Raw genomic sequence first — 24,052 nt, 5'->3', positions numbered from 1 at the left:
CAAGCCATTAACCATCTCTCAAAATAGCTGCTTGCAAATTGTTTCAGATTTTCACAGCAGAAGTAGATGTAGATGTAGTATTCATTCTGACCCAGAACTCTGACTAGGACAATCACTAATCCCATTTGCAATAGAAGCGAAGTTCTTGGGACTAATATTTGACAGTAAACTCAGCTTCCTCCCTCACATATGTCAGTTGTGAGACAAGTGCTGAAAAGTAATGAACATTCTACACACTGTCTTCCACCCACAGAGGTGCTGACAGATGTGTTTTGCTTTGTTTGTACAGGGCATTGATAAGATCAAAACTTGACTATGAGTCCCAAGTTTATGCTTCTGCCAGGGAGAGTACGTTGCGATGTCTAGACTATTCACTTGCAAATTTGCAAACAGAACATTTTGCATGTCATCTATTCCTAATCTGTACTTCAAGATAAATGAACTACCTTTATCTCTTCGACACCAAGAGCTGCCTCTGCTATATGTAACTGAAATAAAATCCCTGCCAGAGTACCCCATCTCTCGGCCACAATGGGAGAATCTACAACAGTCTGTCATAAAACTCTTCGGTTTGTGGATAAAAGCTCTCCTACAAGCTCTTGAAATAACAGAAACCACCAAACTCGCTTCCACCATGCTATCCCACTGCTACCAAAGATGCATAATATATTCAGACTCGCAAAGTTCTCTTCAGGCAATAAGAAGTCTAGAGCTACAGCATCATCTGGTGCCCTCAAATTCATATCACCTCTTTCAGTTATGGAAACTATACTTTGATGTATGCTTCTGTTGGGATTAAGGGAAATGAGCCTGCAGATACTGCAGCAAGGTCAGCTTGTTTCTCAAATATCTAATAAAACCATACATAGATTATTGGCATATTATTAGACAAAAACTGCTATCCTAGTGGCGGCAGCTATCTTGGAACAAAAAGAGTAATAATAAGCGCTACCAAATTAAGCCTGAAATTGAATTATGATTGTCTAGCAAACACAAAGTTGTTCTTGCTCAGCTCTGCATAGGTCATTGTCATCTTGCCCATCCTTTCTTTCTGAAGGAGTGATGATATGCCTATGTGTGAGTTTTGTGACTCTGAACTCTCCATCACATATTTTAATCAACTGCCCTCATTTCGCAAGTGAGCATAGTCATTATTTTAGCCACTTTTATCTGTCTGAGTCCTACCCACTTAGGCAGATTTTATCAGAATCATCAACTGTCAACCTGGTTTTTAAGTTTTATTATTATTATTATTATTATTATTATTATTAATAAACAAGACCTCATGGAGTCAAAGACTCATCTAGGAGGTCCTTTTATCTCACACACATCTCATCATACCGGGTCTTAAACACATTCAAACTCCTTGCAGACACCACACTCTCAGGCAAGGCATTCCAATCATTCACAACTCTGCACGAAAAAAACCTACCTCTCACTCCCCTACTCACACCCTCTTTATACAGTTTCCAGGGATGACCTCTGGTTCTCCTCTGATCTCCCACTATTCTCTGTAGAACTTCTCCACCATTGATCCTATAACAACCCCTTACAAACTTGTAGGTCTCTATCATATCTCCCCTCTTCCTTCTCTCCACTAGACTCTGCAAATTACATCTTTTCAATCTTTCCTCATACTCGACATTCCAGAGGTCAGAAACTACCTTAGTCAGTCGCCTTTGGACCCTTACCAACATCTCTTCATCCTTCTGAAAACCAGGTGACCAAATCTGGGCACAATAGTCCATTTGTGGCCTAATCAAAGCCTTATACAATGGAACAAGAATCTCCCTACTTCTACATGTCAGTGTCCTCCTCATCATTCCCAGAAGTCTTTGTGTTGTCTTCATAATTTTGGCGATGTGTCCCCTAAATTTTAGATCCTTATCCACTATCACTCCCAGAACTCTTATTTCCTCTACTTCCAACAATATATTCTCACCAAGCATAAATTCTGCATCCCATCTTTGTTTTCCAAATTTTAAAACCTCACATTTTGCAACATTGAACTCACATCCCCATTTGCTTGCCCAATCACTCAATTTATTCAAGTCTTCTTGCAAGGCCACAACATCTTCACTACTCTTTATGGTTCGTCCCAACTTTGCATCATCTGCAAACAACTGAATATCTCCATCCAAATCTTCGCCAATATCATTAATATACAAGTTAAATAGTAATGGCCCTAAAACAGATCCCTGAGGCACTCCACTAGTGACTTTCCTTTTCCTGGATATTGCACCCCCATACACAACTTGTTGATACCTATCAGATAGCCAGTCTCCAATCCAATGCACTAATCTAATATCCAACCCCATCTGCTCTAGTTTGACTGTCAACTTATCATGAGGTACTCTATCAAAAGCTTTTGCGAAATCCAAGTATATTACTGTGTATCCTTCTCCTCTGTCCAAGGAAGCAGTCACTTTATTGTAATAAGTAAGTAGATTACTAAAACACGACCTCCCTTTAGCAAATCCATGCTGTCCATCAAAGATTATACCATTGTTGTCAACCTAACTCTGGATCCTAGTTCTCACAAGCTTCTCCAACAACTTAACCACAACACCTGACACACAGATAGGCCTATAGTTTGATGCTTGAGTTCGATCACCTCCTTTATGAAGTGGCACAATCTTGCCCTCCTTCCACTCTTTAGGGACTTGACCAAGTGCAAGACTCGTATTAAAAAAATATGTCAAGGCAGGTGTCAACTCTCTGGCACATTCCTTCAGAATACGCGGTGATATATTATCAAGTCCCACAGCCTTATTTACATCTAGTTTACTCAACTCCCCAAACACTTCTTGCTCACTTACAGTCAGTCTCTCCTCCCCATCATCAACTGCTCTTAATCTCTCCATGAAGTCACATTCACAAGATTGAAAGATCTTTATGAACTGCTCATTAAGTATCTCCACCACACATTCTGCAACAGCTGTCTTTATACCATTTCCTCCAATCAATGTCATCTTTCCATAATCATTCTTTCTTTTGCTGGCTACATATCGAAAGAACTCTCTAGGATTCTTTTTAGCTTCATTAGCTAACTGCTGTTCATACCTCTCTTTAGCTACTCTCACCAACCAAGTCACCCTCCTTGCCTGGTCTTTGTAGACCTCATGAAATTGGTTACTTCCACTTCTCTTATGCTGCCTCCACAATGCCCTTTTTCTCTGTATTGCATGCTTAATCTCTTTATTCATCCATCTCACACCTACCTTATTTAACCTTCTCACCCATGGTATACATTTAGACATTGCATCCACTAAATATTTTTTGAAAATCCCCCAAGCTGCATTGATCTCTTTTCCAGCTAACTCCTCATTCCATGCTACACCTGCAAGCTGTCTCCTGAGCTCTTCATAATCACCCCCCTTGTAGTTCCACATATACCCTTTTTTTCACAGGGGTCCTTGCACTGCTGGCAACCACCCAAGTAATCACCTCATGGTCACTTTCACCAATTGGTGGATGATTTGATACCTCATTGATAATTACATCCTCCGATGAGATGACCAAATCCAAGACCCTTAATCCTCTTGTGCCCTCTGTTACATACTGTCTGAGGTAGTTATCCCTCAAAAACTCAAGAAACTCATTTTCTTTACTTCCAGTTGCTATCTCTTCATTCCAGTCTATATTGCCATAATTAAAATCACCCATAATGATCACCCTTTTCTTATTTGCTTGGCTTATTTGACTATACATTTCACTATCACCACCATCCACATTACCAGGTCTATAACAACATACAGAGTATTAATCTTTACCACCTTATATAAAGTGTGTGTGTGTGTATATATATATATATTTTTTTTTTTAGTTATAGTAAATATTTTTTTTAAAAAACCTAGAATTTTTGTATCTTTTTATACTTGTTTTATACTCTTCTTTTACATTAATCTTTTTCTCCACTATTTTTATGTTGTCTTACTTATATATTAAATGGTATATTTCTAAGAATTGTTTCATTTATAATTTTTTGTTGTTATTTTGACTTTGATGTATAGTTTTTATACCTATGTAAGCTCCTTATCTATTACACTTTTTCTTTTTTGGTGCAATATGACCATTGTAGCATTAAACCCAAAAACGAACAAACAAATCGTTGGACAAACGGGTCACTGTTGAAATCCATCTAAAAGAACATGTCAGATGCAGAGTTAAAAATGGGCATATAAATCTCGATTGGCCTTGCACACTACTAACAGAAACCATCAAGTTAATTGCAACTCACAAAAATACTATACAGATGATGTGATGTCTGATCCAGTGTAATAAAAACTAAGGCTTGATATTAAATCAACTTGGGGCAACATATGTAAGAGTTAGGCTATGAAACAAAATATGCTATATCCTGTAACAATGACCCACACTCATAATATCTTGTTCCTACATTCAACGTCTGCCACATGGTGAATGAATTTAAAAAAAAAATGATGAAAAAAATGTAGAAATCTCCATGCTAATACCTATTTGTGTGTCTGTTATACCAATCTGATGAAGTACACAGTAGTTATGTATGAAATGAGTCATTAATTTATTAAATTTGTTTTACTTTCTTTTTGCCAGTATTATTTTAAAATATTAGTACTATGTATTGACATGGTATGAAACTGCTAATGAAGCAAAAAGTATACATACAACATGCCATTTAGCAAATGGCAAATCAAAATTAGAAAATAAAAGTAATGAATTTTTAAGCCTTATAGCAGGCATAGCCTTTACAAATTGAAGTGTATTTTTTGCACTCTAATTTATTTTGGTCATTGTATAAGTGAAGTGGATATTAGATCCAGCATTATTTCAAAGCCGAATGTAGAAACTATGAAAGTTTTGTAAAAAATAAGTTGACCAGAGAGCTTATGGGAATACGTTCACAAGTTGCCTTAATGTGGGCCACTTTAGAAAGCATAGGCCCCCCCCCAAGCATCTATATATATATATATATATATATATATATATATATATATATTTGCTTTCTAATGCCGGATCTAATATCCACTTTGCTTATATAATTTTTCATCGCTGAACTGAAGTCTTTTGGCTCCTTATTTTAGTAAAAAATTATTTTGGTCATGTTTATACATGATTTTTATTAGATATTTTATGATGATCTCTCATTACAGAATTAGTATATCTTTTCTCAGTTTAAATTTATTATATGAAAGGCGACTACATATTTTATATGTAGTGAATCAGTATAGCTCAGGTGATCACAACAGTGCCCTTTGGTTTGAAAGATCTAGGTTTGAATCCTTTAATTTTTTTTTCCCCCACTAAATGTCAGGATAAAATATTAATAAGCATAAAAAATAAAAGATTAATAAGCAGCTTAGATTCATTTTGCCTTTGTAAAGTGCAGTAGCATGTAGCTTACTTCTTATACATATGTACTCTCAATACAGAGGTTGAAACGTCAAATGTTACTTTCCTAATATTAAGTAAAGTAATTATTTTAACACATGTTGTGTCTCCGTAAATTCTTAACCATGAATGCTGATCACCGTGTAACTTTAAAAGAAAGAATTATAAAATATTCATTGTTTTATAGCCAAATAGTAAAACACTACTTGTTTGTAGTGTTCTCTAACTCTAATTGTTCTCTAAATGCTAGGTATTTCTTATATAATATATCCTCATTAGATGAGGATATATTCCAGTGAAGAATTCAACTTCTCTGTATAACCATCTCAGTCATTTCAATATATGCCATGACTATTATGTTTGATCACAACATTCGTAGGATGTTGTGATCAAACATTCTGAGGATGCCTTACAACATTCATAGTATGTTGTAACGCATCTTCATTATTGTTGATGAAATATGAATACTCAGAAATACTGCTATATCCTGCAAGTTAAAGTGTTAGTGCTCATTCAAAAGTGGACTATATTGTTGAGCAAAAGTTGTGAAACAGAAGTTTTATACTCTCCATATTAAACAACTTCAAATTGACACATTGAGAACTAGAAGACATCATGCAAAATTAAGTTGACTGAAAGAATTATGCCATGTTTGGCAGCAATATTTTCATCTTCATTTTCTCATTAACATGCTAGGCTCAGTGGCATGTCCCAGTTGAGCCTTCATATTGGAAATAATCCAGTTATAATAGGGCAGTTAATCTCATCTGTATAATCTGTCATAGTTGCATCTGTTATTTAAGTTGCAGGTGGAAAAAAATTCTGGAAGTAAATAAATAGTTCCTGCCACCTCTGTCAAAGTCCTTAACAAGTTTTCTTATGTTCTGGACAGGATATCAAGACAGGTCTTTCAGTCAAAGGGCATCATTACTGACTATGGAGGCTTAAAATTAGATGTCAGATTTATTGAAAAAACTTGTTTAGAAAAACAAAGGCTAGCCTGTTTGATATGAATGCATTCATGTACAGTATATTTTCAATTACTGTAGACCATCTTATAAATTACCTTGTATGTACAGATTTTGGAAATAATGCATGAATTCTGTGTTCTAAAATTAGAGGTCTTCACTCTTGATTAGCGGAGACTGTTTATTAGTAGGTCTACCCAGTCTTTGCTGACACTCATGTAGAGGTAGTAGTATGTTGTTCTTTTCATAACCTGGATCGTGGATTTATTATATTATCTGAAATTTATGAAATTATAATTGACAATGGCTTCCAGACAAAGGGATAGTGCTAACATTAAATGCATTTTTAAGAAACTAGAGCTTATAAAGAAATTTGAATCAGACATGTTTGGTCACATTTTTGTGATGAGTATAGTGAAATAAACTGCATGGAACATGCATAAAGAAAATAAACTAAGGGCATATGCTCTTAAAGTACAGTATTGATTCTTCTCAGTCTGAACCAAGTGCCATGAAGTATGTGAAAGTAGCTAGGAATAAAAAATGTCGAGGAAGCAGTTTACAAATGGCATATGGTGGATTCTTTGGCAGGTGTTAATGTTTGTGGAGATGGAACCCTGCGCAGCTGCTAATACATTATTTAAGCATAGAAAATAGAAACAGAAAATTTCTGGCCTAGTAATGGTTGGCTGTTGTGATACCATAATTGTCATGGATTGGATAATAGGGATTTACATGGTGAAGGTGGAAATGCTGTAACAGAAGATAATTGATGAATTGGGTTTGTCTGTCTGTCTAGTAGCTGCATTTTCAAACTTTAGCTATTCAATAGAATAGCTGAAGTTTGGAGATGCAACCCTACACATTCATACACTTTGGTGCTGCTTCATTATGATAATTTCTCAAAGTGGAGTACATAAGGAATTTGGAAGTACTGGACTAGTCAGCATTATTGGACTGCCCATTTCCTCTATTAGTCCATTCATAAGAGGACCTGTAGTAATACATTTTCATGTTGGTCTGTTGTAATAAATTTTGTATTTTTATTATATTGGGTTATGACAATCTGTTTAAATAACAATGTGAAGTCACGTGAAGTTGTGCATGATTAAAATATTCGAAATTAGCATATTTTTCTTTGTAATAAAATTATGTATAAACATGAATTGCAACAGCAGATAATCTGATAAATTAAGTTTGTCTCTGTGTAATAGATACTTCAGCTATTCAACAGAATAGCTGAAGTTGGGAGCTGAACTTCAGATGCTTTTAAATTTTATTTTTCTGCATAAACATGTCCAGACTAAATTGTGCCATTGGGGAAAAATATATTTTAGTATGAAAATTATGTGAAGTATCAAAGTGATGCACTTTGATAAATCAGCACTTTTTCTTTAATCATGAATACGCTTGTACACAATATTTTCTCGCTTTTTCCACCTGTTCAACCATCCACCAGTTGCTTTTGCCCGTGCAATTTCTTCTGCTTTTTGATGCATCAAAGGCCCATTAATCGAAGCATCTTTTTTTACTAAACCAAATTTCTAATGCTGATTCAACTTGAGTATCCTTACCAGATCAGGATCTCTTCCGATCTATCTTCTCATTAGTAAGAGCTTTTCAATGTTTGATTTGTTTTTGGTGTGAAAATTTTAAAGGTACAGCTGCACTACACTGACTTATTTTGGGAAAGTTATCATAGCACTCCAAAAAAATTTTTTTGCTTTTCTTAAAAAGATAAATCTTCACGTTTTTTACTTGCTTCTCCCATAATGCTAAGGGCTGTTTTAATGAGCACTTAAAGTCAAATTCACTTACTGAAAGAAAGCACAAAATCACAATTAGACTGTATTTATACCCCCCCCCCCCCCCCCCGCATTTGCCTGGAAGATATAAGATTTACTGAAGAATTACGGATTAAAGAAAGATTAAGAAAAGTCAGATTTCGACAAATGTTCTTTGTCAAATTTTCTCCTGATTAACCCTTATTTCTTAGAATTCTAAGATGCAAAAGGCCGAAAATTCAAAGATTTTGATAACAATAACCGGAACTTTGATTATAATAGACGGATTATTTTAAATTAATTTTAAATGGTGTGTGTTGGGACTGACTGATTTTGATAACAATAGCCGATTGCTAATATTATCCGCGATCACAAAAAGCAGATTCTACTGTATTTTTTTTTTAATTCATTATTTCATTAGTCTGGAATTACAGATCTATACTTGGTTCCTTTGAACTCTTATAGCGCATTCTCCTTTTTGCCCATCTGTGACCGAAACATAAAGTGTACTCATGCCATGTGACTCACTCTTGTGATTCATATTTAGAATATTATAACCAGCCTTCTATACTCTCCTTGAATGATGCTCATTGCAGTGAGTGAAGTATATCTGAGCATATATTAAATTCTAATTTCTTTTACACATGTGGACCATTTTTTAAAGTATATACAGGAAAACTTCGCTTAAAGCGAATTTGATATGCGCAATAATCAGTTAGCGTGATTGAGTGAAATAATACAATTTCCTGCTTTAGTGATTAATCAGTTAATGCGATTTTTTTTACGTTATGCGAAATTTTATGCTACGCAAAGGTTTTTATCGTCAATCTCTAGCAAGTGGAAAAGCTGGAAGTCATTAAGAGACATGAAAGTGGTGCTAGTAATACAATGATTGTGCAAGACCTAGGATATAGCGAGTCTACAGTTTGGACTGTATTAAATAAGAGCAAAGAATGAGGAAAAGTTGCTACTGCTTCTTAAGGCATGCAGATCACCCGAAATAGAAGTCATTTACTGATCTAGATGGATCGTCTTCTATTACTCTGGATTGAGGATTATAACCAAAAAATAACACTTCTTAGTACAGGGAATATTCAGGCAAAAAGCTATCTATATTTTTACCTCATTGAAAGAGACCAAATTTCAAGAGGAATGTGAAAGCTTTACTGCAAGCTTAAGATGGTTTGACAGTTTTAAAAATTGAACTGGACTGCATAACGTAAGAATAACTGGGGAATCTGCTAGTGCTCATAAAGATTCTGCGGCCAAGTTTCATAAAGAATTGCAAAGGATAATTCAGGCGGGTGATTATGATGATTAGACAAATACTCAAAGTTGATGAAATTGGTCTCTTTTGGAAGTGTATGCCAACAAAAACTTTCCTAGCTAAAACAAGCATCTCAACCAGAATACAAAGTATCTAAATATCGTCTTATGCTCTTATTAGGAGGCAGTGCAGAAGGCGACTTTAAACTCAAGCCTATGTTAGTTTATCATGCATGAAATCCAATTTCTTAAAAATCTAATATTTTTAAGAAATCATCACAATTGGAAAAGAACTTGGATTTAATTAACTGGATAATAAAGATGTGAGAAACTTGCCCGATTCCCATTCAGAACAGTTAAGTGAGCATGATCTGTGTCAACTAGAAGAACAGCATGCATATGAAGAAGAAGATTTAAGCAACTGATTTTTATTAACTTTGATGATTTTATCCTCTAAAGCTTATACTGTAATTTTTTTTCCAAATTTATTAATTCATCCATCAACTGATGGATGAATTAATATTATTCCAATTGCTTATTGCATTCGCTTAACGCGATTTTGCTTAGCACACATTAATTGATGGATTAATTGCGTAAAGCGAGGTTTGCCTGTATTACTGTGTTGACCACGTTCTATAAAGCATCTAGTAATCATATATTAAATACAGATTAATTTATTGGCTAATTATACATTTCACTGAAGTTTGGCTATTCCAGGTTACTTTAAGTGTTTGAAAATTAATGCATCCAAATACCTTGCATTTTAGATAATGGATGATTAACAATTTGAATTATAGAACATAATCATCAAGACTCAATGGATATGGATGAGGATGGGACCAGTGAATGCCATTGTAATACAAGTGCCAATTTGAAACCTTTAGAGCGAAGAAGGCAGAGAGAACATAAAAGATGTTTAGCTCATTCACTTGTTGGAACTCCAAATTATATAGCGCCCGAGGTTTTGATGAAGCCAGGTGAGTGTAAATCATTATTTTGTTTGCAAACAATTTGCTAATTTACTTAACAGTATTAAGTAAGTCAGTAAATTAACTCAAGTGATAAGTAAATTTCTATCCTTTGGAACTTTGATAAAATAATTAATATATTTTGGAATGAATGTGTTAATCATAACATTCTAGGATGCTTGAAATTTCTTTTTGTTTCATTTCTAAATATTTTTTTTAAACAACATTATGAAATTTATGTCATACTTGCTCAACTTGATGAATCCATCCATATTTAGACAGCTTTGCCACTCTTTCTTGTCCTATAAATTAATATAACCACAGTCGTGTAGGGAATAGTCTGCTTAGAATCCATTTAGATTCCATTGCTCTGATTGGGGGTTCCGTGAAAACTTGGCAGTTGTGTTTATGAAATTAACTTTCTTTACCTTTTTGAATTAGTAGCTAATGTGAATTCTCCTGTGTTTAAAAGTATATATATATATATATATATATGTATCAATACCACACATGAGAGGTCTTAAAACCTATAACATGACAGTGCTGTGTATGAGCAAGTGATTAGAGGAACAAAATAATCTCTCTGTGTTTCTTGAAGAGTTGTTGGTTGTATGAATTGGAAAAAAATGGCACATAGAAGGAAGAAAATGAGATGTTTGACAAGTCTGGAGCTGAATAGTATATGATTGTCAACCAGCAGCTGTCCATGTTTGTACAAAATTAGAGGGAAAGAGAGAAATAGTCATGTCCAATTCAGTAAAGCAGCATCTATGGAAATGCCTATACAAGAGATATAATGCATGGAGCATCTATGGGAAAGCAGTTTAATGGAGTCAGAGAGAGAGAGAGAGATCTGTTAAGCTTTAGATCAATATCGCATTCTCAGGGAGGTGTTTTTGTTCTTTACCCCTGATTTGAGAAAAGGTTATTCTAAAGCTGATCACAGTTTAGATTTATAAAGTGTTAGAAGTTGAGCAAAAGAGCTTGTAATGTTTTGAACAAAAAAAAAAAAAAAAAAAAAAAGAAAGCATTTCAAAAGCTGGATGTTAATGTGTTTATGCCAGGATAGGGAAATTTATGTTCTTCACCTCGCTCTAGAATAGCTAGAAGATGTATGTTTAAGGTATTGGCTATAGAAAATATTGAAGTTTGAATCATCTGAGGACTACAAGGTATTACTCAGATGTTTCTATAGTATAATTATGCTATCTCTTTCTAGTGGTGCACGCATCTCAGAATTTCTGACATATTCCTTAAAGATAGTATTATTTTGATCACTTACTCCTAATAAACATGCATAATTTACATTGTTATGACCTAGTCAACAGTAAAATATTCCCGTTCTTTATTTTATTTTTGCCACAGAAGCACAATAGATTTTAATGAGAGCACTTAAAGCAGAATTTGTGTCTAAAACACACACACACACACAAAATAAAGTAAGAGATACTACTACTACCTACTACTGCTTATTATTATTATTATCCTTCTCCCTTGCTGGATTTGACCACCAAAAATCAACTTTTTTTTTTCCACCTGAATTATGACTTAAGATATGAGCCTGATTTATCACTTTCATTCCTGTAACATTTCAACAACTGAAGTGTTTATATAAGAGGTGCAGCCAACACTTGAATGTGTTTAGTATCAAGAGTCTAGAGAAATTATTTATTAGTAAAAGACCTAATACAGATGGTCAAGGAAACTAGATTATGATGTGAGGAAGAATGGTGAAAATGTGTGTGTGTGTCTAAGAGCAACTGAGTTATCCAACTATATTAACGATATGAATGCTATATTAATGATATGCCAGCCTGGCTGGCTGAGTGGTTAGCGTATCCGCTCCCTAGCCAAAAGGCTGCAGGTTCGAATACCACTGTGGGCATGGATGTTTGTGATTGTCTGTGGAAATACCAGTGATGGTGGTGGTTGGCGATGGTGTAGTTGCGGTCAGTTGGTGGATTGTGAAGTAGTGGAGACAGAGTGTAGAGTAGATGCCCTCCCTTGATGAGTCTTTGGACTCCCTGGAGGTGACAAATAATAATAATAATAATAATAATAATGAATATGCTTAATAATAAAGAAAATTGTGATGAAAAGTGATTGTGTGTGTTCATCTGGTTCAGAATTAAGGATGTCTGTATAAGTGAAGCATTAGATGTGAAGAGGAATCTGGAAGTTGTCCAGCTAGGTCATGCAGACTACAGGGGATATGCAAAAAAGCATGGAGATAACTTATTATGTCTGTACAAAACTACCATAAGTATAAGGAACAAATGGATTAAGTTTGTTGCCTTAGTGAATACATTGTTAACTCAGATTATTGGTATTAGTGAGACCATGCTCTCAGAAGCAGATGTACTATTAGGCATTGAATGTAAAGGACAGTTGAGAGGATTTTATCGGATTAATCCAGATGAGATTATAAAAAAGGAGTACAAGGCGAGAAAGGAAAAACCAAAGGCCATTCTTGGAAGTTATGTAAGAGTGTGGTAGGAGTAGATTTTTTACATGGAGAATTGTCAGTGAATAGAACACATTACCAGAATGTGTTGTTACTGCAAGGAGTGTTAAGGATTTTAAGTCAGTATGATAAATATATTGTCAGTTGAATGAACCTCCCACAATGAGCCTGCCAACTCCATGGAGGATGCAATAATAATAATAATTCTATATTTATCTCTACTTAAATAATATTTGCCTACAAGAGCATGACCATTTCTTTTACTTTTTTTTTGCTTCCTTGAAGCTTGAAATAGTGAATCTGTCATTAAGTGACAAACCACTCTATTGTGTTACTTTTTTTTTCTTATATTCTAATTGACTGACTTTATTATTATTCATTGATAACTTCCATGCGTGAGTTATTGTTCTTAATTTTCCTATTGGGTCTAAGTTTTTATAAATGTTTCAACTTTTTCGAATCACTGGTCAATTCTCTTACATTTCCTTTTAATGGTCAGTGGGGTAAAGATTTCCTTTAGAATCTACGTTATTCTTTGATTTTGATGGTGCTCTATTGTTTTGCCTGGTTTTGGTGCCATTTTTGAAACTCATCTTAATTGAACAGTTTGCCTATAAATTTATTAGTGAATGTGCTAAATACAATAAATTCAGTAAAAATAACATGCTAAAAGAAACATTTAATAAGTAAAAAAAAAATCAGCTACAGTATCTTATAGTAGCTTCAAAACACATTACAATAATTTTATATATCATGAAAATGATATATGCAAAATGAGAGAGAGAGAGAGAAAAAAAAAATCCCAAAATTCATTCCTACATTTTCTCTCCACACAAATGGGTGTGTACAAAAGAGATATTCTGTATATTCAGAATTTATGTGTTTAATGTCTGTTTATTCATTATTTTTATTTATTTATTTTTCCTTTTAGGTTATACTCAGTTGTGTGATTGGTGGAGTGTTGGAGTTATTCTTTATGAGATGTTAGTTGGACAGCCTCCATTCTTAGCAAATACTCCAGCAGAGACACAATACAAAGTAAGATATTAATTTTTGCATCTTCATTTTTAGTATGTAAGATTATGATTATCATTTTCGTTATCATTGAATGTAAAAAGTACACAGCATGCTTTGGTAGGCCAACATTTAGGTTTTATTACCACATTTCTTATTAATAGTAGTGTTTTTTCAAATTGTTTTTATTTGTATGGTCATTAATCCTTTGACCATTACAAATGCACTGTGCATTTTCATCGGTATATTTTCTTTAGCGTTACTAACACAGCGAGTGCGATTCTGTAAACTTTTTCATTTGGTAATCGTTATAACTGCGCTAAATGTGTTTATGATTTAGTTTTCTTGCTTACACATAGAGGGCGATTGTTCACTGTGAGAAAAGAAATTTGTGTACTTTGCTAGAACTGAAAGTAAGAAGGACGCATATGGTGTAAAAAATGGCTTTGACATCGGGTTTGCAGAAGTGCAAGACGTCTGCTACTGTATTTGGAAGAGATTCTGATAGTGAATCAGATGAAGAATATGTTGTAAAATTCTTTTTAGATATAAGTGATGACAGCAATGTTGATGTCATTGGTAAGTTCTGATAGTGATGAAGACAATTGTGGTTTGTCCCATGCTAGGAGATGGTGCCGTATACCAATTGGCTTGGTATGTTTACGTCGTCCTCCTTTTCTTTTACGGGAACTCCTGGTATTTCTTAAGATATTTCTGTGAGTAATTGCTCATTGGAACTATTTGAATTGTATTTTGATGAAGATATTATGAACATTTTAGTTGAGGAAATTAACAAGAAAACTATGCAAGTTCATTGCTGGTATACAAAATTCAAAAGCTTTTCTCATTGTTTTCGTTGGAAAGATACAGATAGCAGTGAACTGAAGGTGTTTTTAGCATTATGACTGCTTTAAGGCATAGTTCAGAAATCAGAAATAAAATGGTATTGGTCTAATAGGATGATTAAGACAACCTTTTTTTTTTTTTTTTTTTTTTTTTTTTTTTTTTTTTTTTTTTTTTTTTTAGAAGTGATATCTGAATGCAGGTATTCCCTGATAATGAAATTTTTACACTTTGCTGACAAGGATTCTGATTTCTCAATCCGAAACTACTAAAAAAATATACTTTTTTTGACTCTCTCAAAAAGAAGTTCCAAGAAGTTGATACACCAGAACAAGATATTTGTGTGGATGAAAACCTGCCGACTTAGTTGGAAACAGTACATGTTGCTGAAGCGCTCTCATTTTGGGTTGAAATGTTTTGTACTTTGTGAATCATCTAGTGGCTATTGTATATGAACTAATAATTTATACAGGTAATTTATAAAGGAATTCAGGTATCCAGTTTACTGAATAATCCTTCTTTCGGTACATTAATTATTACCTTACCATCTTCTTTGCTGAATAAGGGATATTGCATTACCTTAGATAATTATTTCAATAGTCCTGAGCTCACAGACTACTTAGTTACCAAGAAAACTGATGTTTATGGGACTGCTAAGATGATCCAAAAAGAAATACCTGAACTCAAATTGAAGAAGTTGAAGAAAGGAGAAATTTGTGTCTTTCAGCATGGGAAGATCATTGCCTTGAAATGGAAAGACAAGAAAGATGTCACCATGCTGAGCACCATCCATGAGAATGAAATGGAAGATGTAGATACAAGGAAAGGAACCATGAAAAAACCAGCTGTGGTATTACAGTACAACAATACTATGGGGAGCGTTGATCATTTAGACCAAATGCTTTCATATTATCCTGCTACCCAGAACAAACAAAGATATTATGTAAAAATATTCAGACACCTTTTACATATCTCTATGTTCAATACTTTTCTACTACACAGATGGTAAGCTTGATCACATAGCTTTTAGGCTGGCTCTTATAGATAAAATCATTGAAACTTACCACACCCTGAGAGCTAACAAGAAAGACAGAAGACCAGCTAAAGGAGGGAACCCAATCAGACTGACAGGAAGGCACTTTCCAGAATACATATCCCTTACTGCAAAGCAAGCAGAGTCAAGAAGAAAATTTGCTTTTTTTTTTCTTCACAAGCTAAGGTTTGCAAAGAAACGTGCAAGTGGTGTCCCAATTGCCAGGTAGGGTTGTGTGCTTCACCATGCTTCAAAATCTACCATACAATTCGAAACTTCTGAAGAAATTATCACTGTATGTAGGTTATTATAGTTATTGTTGTATGCATAAAAATAATTTATTAGTTAATATTCTTTTTAGTAAATCATTGACAGTTTTTGTATAAAAAATTTAAATAAATACTTTTTATACGTTGTTAATCAAGTAGTCTTTAAAAAAAAGAAAAGAAAAAACTTGGTGTGAAGTACCTGAAACTGGAACCTAATGGTCAAAGGGTTAATTTGAATTAGTCTTAATAAATATTTTTGGTCTTAATTGCATTGATCAGTCTAGATTTGGTCATACTTTGAGCCTTTTCTGTTATGTTTTATTCCTCGCACATCTGTTTTGGTGATCATTACAGCTATTTCCATTTATTGCAAACCTACCTTCACTGGAAGCCATATACAGCAGCAATTGACTCGCATCATAAAGAATCATAAAAACTTATGTTGTGCTTGTATTGTGTATGCTCTAACCACAACAGATCAGGAAAGATCTTTTGGACATCATGAATTTTATGCATCTGAATGGCTTCTCAGAACGAACCATACAGCATGTTTTTGATTCCTACCTCAAACAATCATGAAAAGATAAACAATAAATGATCTCCTCTTTCTCTTTTTGGGATCTGTAGCTCCTTTTGACTGTCACTTTTCCTACTTTGGACAAACTAGATGTTCTGTGGAGAAAAGACTACAAGAACACCAATCTTGCATGGCTAATAAGAAATTTGACCTAGCACCACATGGAATTGATTCCAACCACAATATCCTTTGGTCTGAAACATGCTTACTCCGTTGGTGCTGCTATAAGCACGAATCTTTATTTAAAGAGAGCACCGAAGCCTTGCTCCATCATCTGAACCCAAATCAGAATGACTGCTTTTCCTTACCAAAAATATGGGAAAGTCTCATTGTAATCAGACATCATTAATCTTCTTCTTCTTTCACTACACATTATTCCTGCTTCCTGTGCAGGGACCGCATGTTATTTAGATGCGACTACTATTTAGTACCACTCCCAACAGACCTGTCGCCTAGTCTGCCGCTGGGAGGATATATTCTGGACTGTAGAGGCGTATGTTCATGGGGCCAGTTTGCCTGTTTGCGGGATGAAAAACGCCAGATAAACTGGCAGAAAAAACCCTACTGCCCGTGCCCAAGACCAGCTAACTTGGCTATGCCTGAGGAAGATCCTCAAGTTCCTCACGTCTTCGACATAAATTGGGACACTCCTTCCCCAGGCATATGGTTGCTAAGCGCAAAGCCACTAGGCTAACTGTGCAGACAATCAGACATCATTAATATTTTATTTTATTTATCTTTTAATCTAATTAAATTAGACTCAATTTATGTCTACCTATTCTATTTATACCATCACACAGCTCTTACTATTTTAAATAATCTATTGCTTGCATTCTACCTTGTACTCCACTAGCCTTATTCCACTGATGAACACCTGTAATTTTCAGGTGGAAGTTTGGCTATTAAAGTTTAATACTTTATTCATCCTTATTCTTGTATTTATGCTTGATTTGATCCTTCAAATGAGACTTTTGTATCATTGTATACTCATAAAAGTATATAATGATACAACTTTGTATTTCCCACACCCTCTACAAGGTATGTTTCCTCCAGGAACATTCATCAGGTTTTGAAATAAAATTTGAACTCTGCCAAAGAGATTGCTATCAGCACCCAGTTCAATCTAGCATTGGAAAAAGTTGGAGACTTTAATGAACAAAGGAGGATGGAAATGAATGGGAACAACATCCTGTTAAGATGTTGTTCCCATTAGTATAAACAAACATCCTGTTTGTTTATACTAATGACATTGTTACCCTTGGAGGCCCTTGTCTATATATATATATATATATATATATATGAAGGGTGCAGGGGAAAAACAACTTCAGTCCACGATATTGACTTCCGAAAAAAATGTAATTAAATTTTCCTTGTTGTCAAAATGCAGATAAACATAGCATAACAAAATAAAAAAATAATAGATATGTACATTCATGTATATTAAGCATAATTAATTTAAATAGTACTTAAAAATTAAAAAAAAAAAAAAAACTGCAAATAATGGCCTGAAGGCCAAATTGGACTGAAGTTGTTTTTCCCCTGTATCCTTCATATATATAGGTGGTGATGCTATCCAACATTAAGTAGCAAAATGTGCTCAAAAAAGTATCAGAAATTCTTCTGTCATAAAGTAAATGTAACATGCTGTACTTGGTATTATAGCACACTATCACATAAATGTTTGTTATTTTCTATCAGCAAAATGAAATATCTATTTAAGAAAAGCAATGGGGTTGGTAAAATAAAGAATTTGTAGAGATCTCTGATATATAAAATAATTTAGAACGACTCATTTAGAGCAGTAGATTAAATATTGTATTCCAATGATATTTTTAAGATATTGTATCTAGCTCCTTTAGATAGGTTTGGAAAGTTCATTTGAAGTGTTTTTGAGAAGCTTATTTTTTATTTTATTTTATTTATTTTAGGTTATAAATTGGCAGTCCACCCTTCACATTCCAAAAGCTGCTAATTTATCTGTAGAAGCAATAGATCTCATTTTCCAACTTTGTTGTGGACCTGAAAAAAGGCTTGGAAAAAATGGCGTGGAGGAAATTAAACGTCATCCATTCTTTTCAGATATTGATTTTGGTGGAAACCTGCGTAAACAGCCTGCTCCATATGTACCTCGTATTTGTTCTCCCACAGATACTTCCAATTTTGATCCAATTGAAAGTGATAAGCTAAGAAATTCTGATTCTGTAGATGAGGCAGAAGTTGATGACTTTTCAGAAAATGGAAAACATCCAGAGCATGCTTTTTTTGAATTTACATTTCGTCGCTTCTTTGATGATGGTGGTCATTTTTACCCTCTAAAAATTAATGAAGAATTGGATAGTAAAGCTTCACCAGTATATGTATAACTACTTCCATATTTTATTGTGTTTTATAGTTTACTTTTATTGTGTTTTATTTTATACTGTTTAAAAAAAAAAAGAATTGCAAATTGAAAATTTGTCATTACAATAGTGAAAACCTATTTTAATTTAAGTTTTCATTCTTCTTGGTTTATTGTAATACTTTTTATAAAGAAATGCAAATCAAAAAAGAAAGTATAGTTATTTCTAGATAGTAAAACATCTTGTATTTATGATTGGCTTAATATTTGGACATATATATGCATGTAGAGAGTACTGAAAGCGTTCATTGGTACTTCATTCGCATTTAGGTTATTATTATATTAATTTAATTCTGAGTTTATCATTATCACAAAGAAAGTCATATGGTGCTAAATTTTCTGATTATTTTTCACAGCTGTGGCTATCTAAATCTGAAATAATGCATCATCCCAAAATATCATTATGTCAGAAATGAACTTTAAATTGTATTTGTTCATACTTTTTCAGTTGGATTAAACTTCCATAATTTCAAGAGGTTCTACCAGATTTATAGATTTGTTTACTACTTAAAACCATGTAGGACCGCATGGTTTTAAATGGTTATATGTACAAAAACATCCATGATAGGTTATAGGTATATGCATGTATGTAAAGATAGTTTGCATACAGCATATTGGTTAGTGCAGTCTCCAGATCATGGCTTTATTTTTAATAATTGGAGGAGCTATCCTTTCAATAAGTACATAAGTGTATAGTAAGTTTTATTATTTTTAAGTATTATTTAACATTAAATAACATTAATGTTAAATAAAATATACTACTATTATATCTTAATGGAAACATACTGTTGCAATGTGTACTTGATTTTGCACTGGGCCACTTGTTTTAACTGTTCTGATTTGCAGTTTATAGATGTCTGTACCAGGTATCAAATTTTTGAAAGATAGGAACCACCTTCACCATGCTTCATTGCCTTTATCATATAAGTATATATAAACCTTACTAGAAAAAAATAAATTTGTTTTACTTGTAAGCAGTGAGCATTGAATCAGTTATAATCTAATTTACACTCATTTTATTCTGTTATTTCATTACTTTAGTTTCAAAAATTTTTAGCATTTTACTGCTTGATTTTGGTTTACTTCAACTAGGATATGACATTAGATACCAGTTTAATATTTATTTATACAGAAATAGTAAGACACAGTTAACTTCTTTATACTAAATTCTAGATATTTTTGTAAATAAAAATAACAGAGTAAAATCAGAAAAAGTTATTGTAATTAATCAGTTTATGTTAATTCAATCTTTAATTAATGAAGTTTTCTGAAAAGCTAAAGAATATTCTGCTTTCTCCATTTCAGAATTTACATGTTAATCAGTATTTTATGAGATCACTGTTGTTTTTTTCATGAAATAAAAGCTTGCTGCAATAGAGTAAGAACAGGGAAGTCTTCCATACATCCAGACAGGAGGAGGTTTATATTTTGAACACATTGATATTTATTATTTCTAGACTGTTCCAAAAGAGGCAGTAAAGCTGAGATCCCCCCCCTCACTGATCTAAAATCTAGAACCTTTATTTTGAAAGGAGGACTAGATCACATTACATAGCACATACTGATTTAATGATACCTGATATTTAAGTATTACATAAGCTAGAGGTAATTTTTTTTAATTCATTTGGAATTTGAGAGATAGATTCTTGGGCCATTGTTAGCTTGATAATCCTCAAATGCAGTTTCTCATTTTCATACCTTTGGGTTGTGTGTAACAAATGAGCTGTGAATTGTTTCCACATGTAATTTTTTATTTTTTTGGCAGATGGAAAGATCTAATCAACTCTGATGGTTTTATGTTTCTTCTGTACTGCTAAGTATTGTTCTGATGTAGTATTTAATTACTTTTTTTTATTGCATTATTTTGTTATAAATTCTCATTGCAGTTTGATACCTTATTTCAGGTAGCTTTATCAGAGATGTCAAAATATAAGCGCTTTTAATATAATCTAAATGAAAGTAAGATGAATTTGTGTGTGTGTGCATCATGCTCATAAAACCTATGTGCAAGTTTCTCAGGTTCTAATTTAAGGATTCTCTGTTTTCCAGATTTTCAGTCTGTTATTTCTGTTTAAATTAAAATGATATATGATTACTTATTTTGATTCATTAAAAAAAAAAAAAAGAAAAGAAAAGAAAGAAAGCTTAGTGGTTGTAAGCCTTTTTTTTTTTTAGGAACGTGAACACTTCTCCCTGAATCGGACAACTCTACCAGAGAAATCTCAGTTTGAGGCTTACGTTGCCACATTACTTTTTTTATCGCATTATTTTGTTATAAATTCTCATTGCAGTTTGATACCTTATTTCAGGTAGCTTTATCAGAGATGTCAAAATATAAGCGCTTTTAATATAATCTAAATCCAAATCTTTAAAATGCCTGTCATAATTGTATCATATTCTCATAAACACAATGACAATAGTCTGTTATGGTCATGTGAGATTGGCTTTCATAAATCTGCCTTGACTAGGATAAAGTGGTTAATCTTTCTTCCTTAGTTTGCATTTATCAGCTGTACATACCATGGGCAGGTTTCTGGAAATAAAAACATTGCTTTGCCATCTATGATCTCTGCCTGGGAAAAAAAAAATCTTCCTAATGTGACAAGATTTGAATCCAGATCTCTTTCCTAAGCAAGTGATATGTAATGAAGCCACTTAATCGGAGACATCATTGAATTTGTTATATGTTCAGTAGTTACAGAATACAAGCAGAAATTTCTCTTTCCTCTTGTACTCTAGAAGTTTCAAAAATAAAATGATAAAAAATATGATAAAACCAGAAAAAAAATTAGTCAAACTGGCAAATCAATCTGTTTTGTGATCTTTCATCATTAGTAATTAACTAAATCAAGCTAACAAGCTTCAGTTAATTGATGACTTTGAATAATGAAGTAAGTAAATATTAGAATTTCACTTTAACTAGCTACAATTGAAATAAAATGATTAATCACTGTATGAGTGTGTGTGTGTGTGTGTGTGTGTGTGTGTGTGTGTGTGTGTGTGTGTGTGTGTGTGTGTGTGTGTGTACTGATAGTTCAACTCATTTATCCATATTTAGAAACAGTATAACACAAACAAAGCTAACTTATTTATTATTCATTAAATATACCTGGTGACTCCTTGAGGCTGTTTTTTAAGAAAAAATACTGTGGTATATAACACATGAAAAACTATTTGAAGGACAAAAGGCTGATTGTCCTGTTTCTCTCCTTTTCTTTCTATTATGTTAAATCTATTTAGATATATACTTACTGACCAACATTCCATTCTATGCCTTCTATTTATAAAATATTTGACCAGCTGTGATTCCAGTTTACATAATAGTGTGTTTGTAATATGTGTAATAATTTCTATTTTTATAGTGAAGAGAACAAGAAATTACTTTTGGGAATTATATATTGAGATGAAAATCTCATATTATGTAGTAAATGGAGCATCTTGACCCAACTGTTTTGATAAGTTAAAATTTGTAATCTTTAAACATGATGCATAGGACTATATGTTTTAGAACAAATCTTGCATTTTGTAATTGTGGTTTTATATTTAGATTGTTAATATGTAGTAATTATGTGTGAACTCTGTCACTGTAACTACATTAATGCTTTTAGCAGGAGAGAATAAGAGTTTTTCTTATCTAAGGTATTTGTTAACTTTGGAAATACATGAAAGAAATTTAGTTACATCAACAGTATTTATATAGCAAATTGTCTACACATTACAGACAGTCTCGTGGTTTTAAAAGTAAAGTTTTATAGTTTCCTTTCTTTCCATTTTAAGTAACTTTTGCTTTATATCATGATTGAAATACCCAGTGATGCTTTCACTCCTGTGGAAAAATATTTTCTCCTTGAAACTAATGACTGTAAATACTTAAAGTTAAAACACAATAAAATCTCAAGAACAATTTTGAACAGAAAAAAATTAGCAATTTATTAAACTATATATTTTTGATTAAAAATTACTTTAAATGGATATTAATTTTCTATGAAATGTATAAATTATATTAGATAGCATATTAATTTTTTAAAAAAAGGAATATGCAGTGAAATGTATGCAATTTTGCTACTCTCTAGTGCCTAACTGTTAGTGGGATTATGGTATATCATCTGTTTGACAGGGTGGGGGGAAAACTTGAAAATATTTTGTAATATACATCTCAACCAAGTGTTTTCATTCATTTTATCAAAACAGTTCTATAATGTGTGTGTTACATTTATTTAAATCAGTGGTATATCAGAATCATTTCACAAATGTTATTTAATGATTTTCATGGAATTACACATCCATATTTTCTTGAGTTTATTCTTGGGCACATATACTTAAACTTATTAATGCATTTAAATGTCTCTCTTCATGATCCTGCAACCAAATTTATCTTCGTTAATTCAATAGAGAGGCTGTTTTTTTTTTTTATTTTTTACTTTGTAAGCAAATGTTTCAGTTGTTCATCTTGTAAATATTGTATAATTTTTGCATTACACATCTTCTTAGTTGTATATAAAGCAAAGTTGGATGAGTTACGGAAACTGCTATAAATGTGATGACATTTGTATTAGCAAAGCATTAACTAATTTTGTACAAAGCTGGTAATAAAATTTTGTTATTTATAATATAATCAAGTGTTGTATTACTGTGATTTTTTTAAAAAGTTAGCCTGTTTATTTATTTTTTTAAAATTTGAATTTAATATTGGTATGAACTTAAATTTATGTATTTTATATATAAAAGTTATACAGAATATTTCCTCAGTTTTTGAAACGTAAATGAATTGCACCTTAGTACTCTGGGCAGACTAAGAAATGTTATTAGATTTATTTTTTTATATAATTTGAGCACTGCTCTAGAGACACCAGTTATAAGGCCCACACTGTTTTCATCAGAGGAACAGGGTGAAAAGTCAGCTACTGAAACAAATTCAATGTTAACAGAAATGAAAATTGTACACATCAAGAGAAAAAGAGTTGAACTGGCAGAAGATCTAGAGAAGTACCACCCACATGAGCATAATTCGTATCACTAAAACCAAGGGTGAAACAAGTCAGATCCTGCTAAATAATATATATATATATATATATATATGTGTGAAAAGTTTTTTACC

At 32.9% G+C, this 24,052-nt stretch overlaps 1 protein-coding gene across 2 annotated transcripts in view; it reads left to right on the top strand.

The window, feature by feature from the left end:
- The window catches only part of LOC150096150 (uncharacterized), a 93,552-nt gene extending 70,018 nt beyond the window's left edge, over positions 1-23,534 (top strand). For both annotated transcript variants that reach the window (XM_090408814.1, XM_090408815.1), the window contains exons 5-7: positions 10,186-10,365; positions 13,752-13,858; positions 18,485-23,534. In XM_090408814.1, the coding sequence (XP_090264940.1) occupies positions 10,186-10,365; positions 13,752-13,858; positions 18,485-18,919 (722 nt within the window). In that variant the 3' untranslated portion in view covers positions 18,920-23,534. The remainder of the gene's footprint in view (positions 1-10,185; positions 10,366-13,751; positions 13,859-18,484) is intronic.
- Positions 23,535-24,052: the final 518 nt, after the last annotated feature.

This window comes from Typopeltis vanoorti, chromosome 19, assembly GCF_054136105.1.
Source record: "Typopeltis vanoorti isolate ZY-2024b chromosome 19, IOZ_Tvanoo_1.0, whole genome shotgun sequence".
In the NCBI taxonomy this organism is placed as follows: domain Eukaryota; kingdom Metazoa; phylum Arthropoda; class Arachnida; order Uropygi; family Thelyphonidae; genus Typopeltis; species Typopeltis vanoorti.
This window is presented reverse-complemented; position numbering and strand designations above follow the sequence as displayed.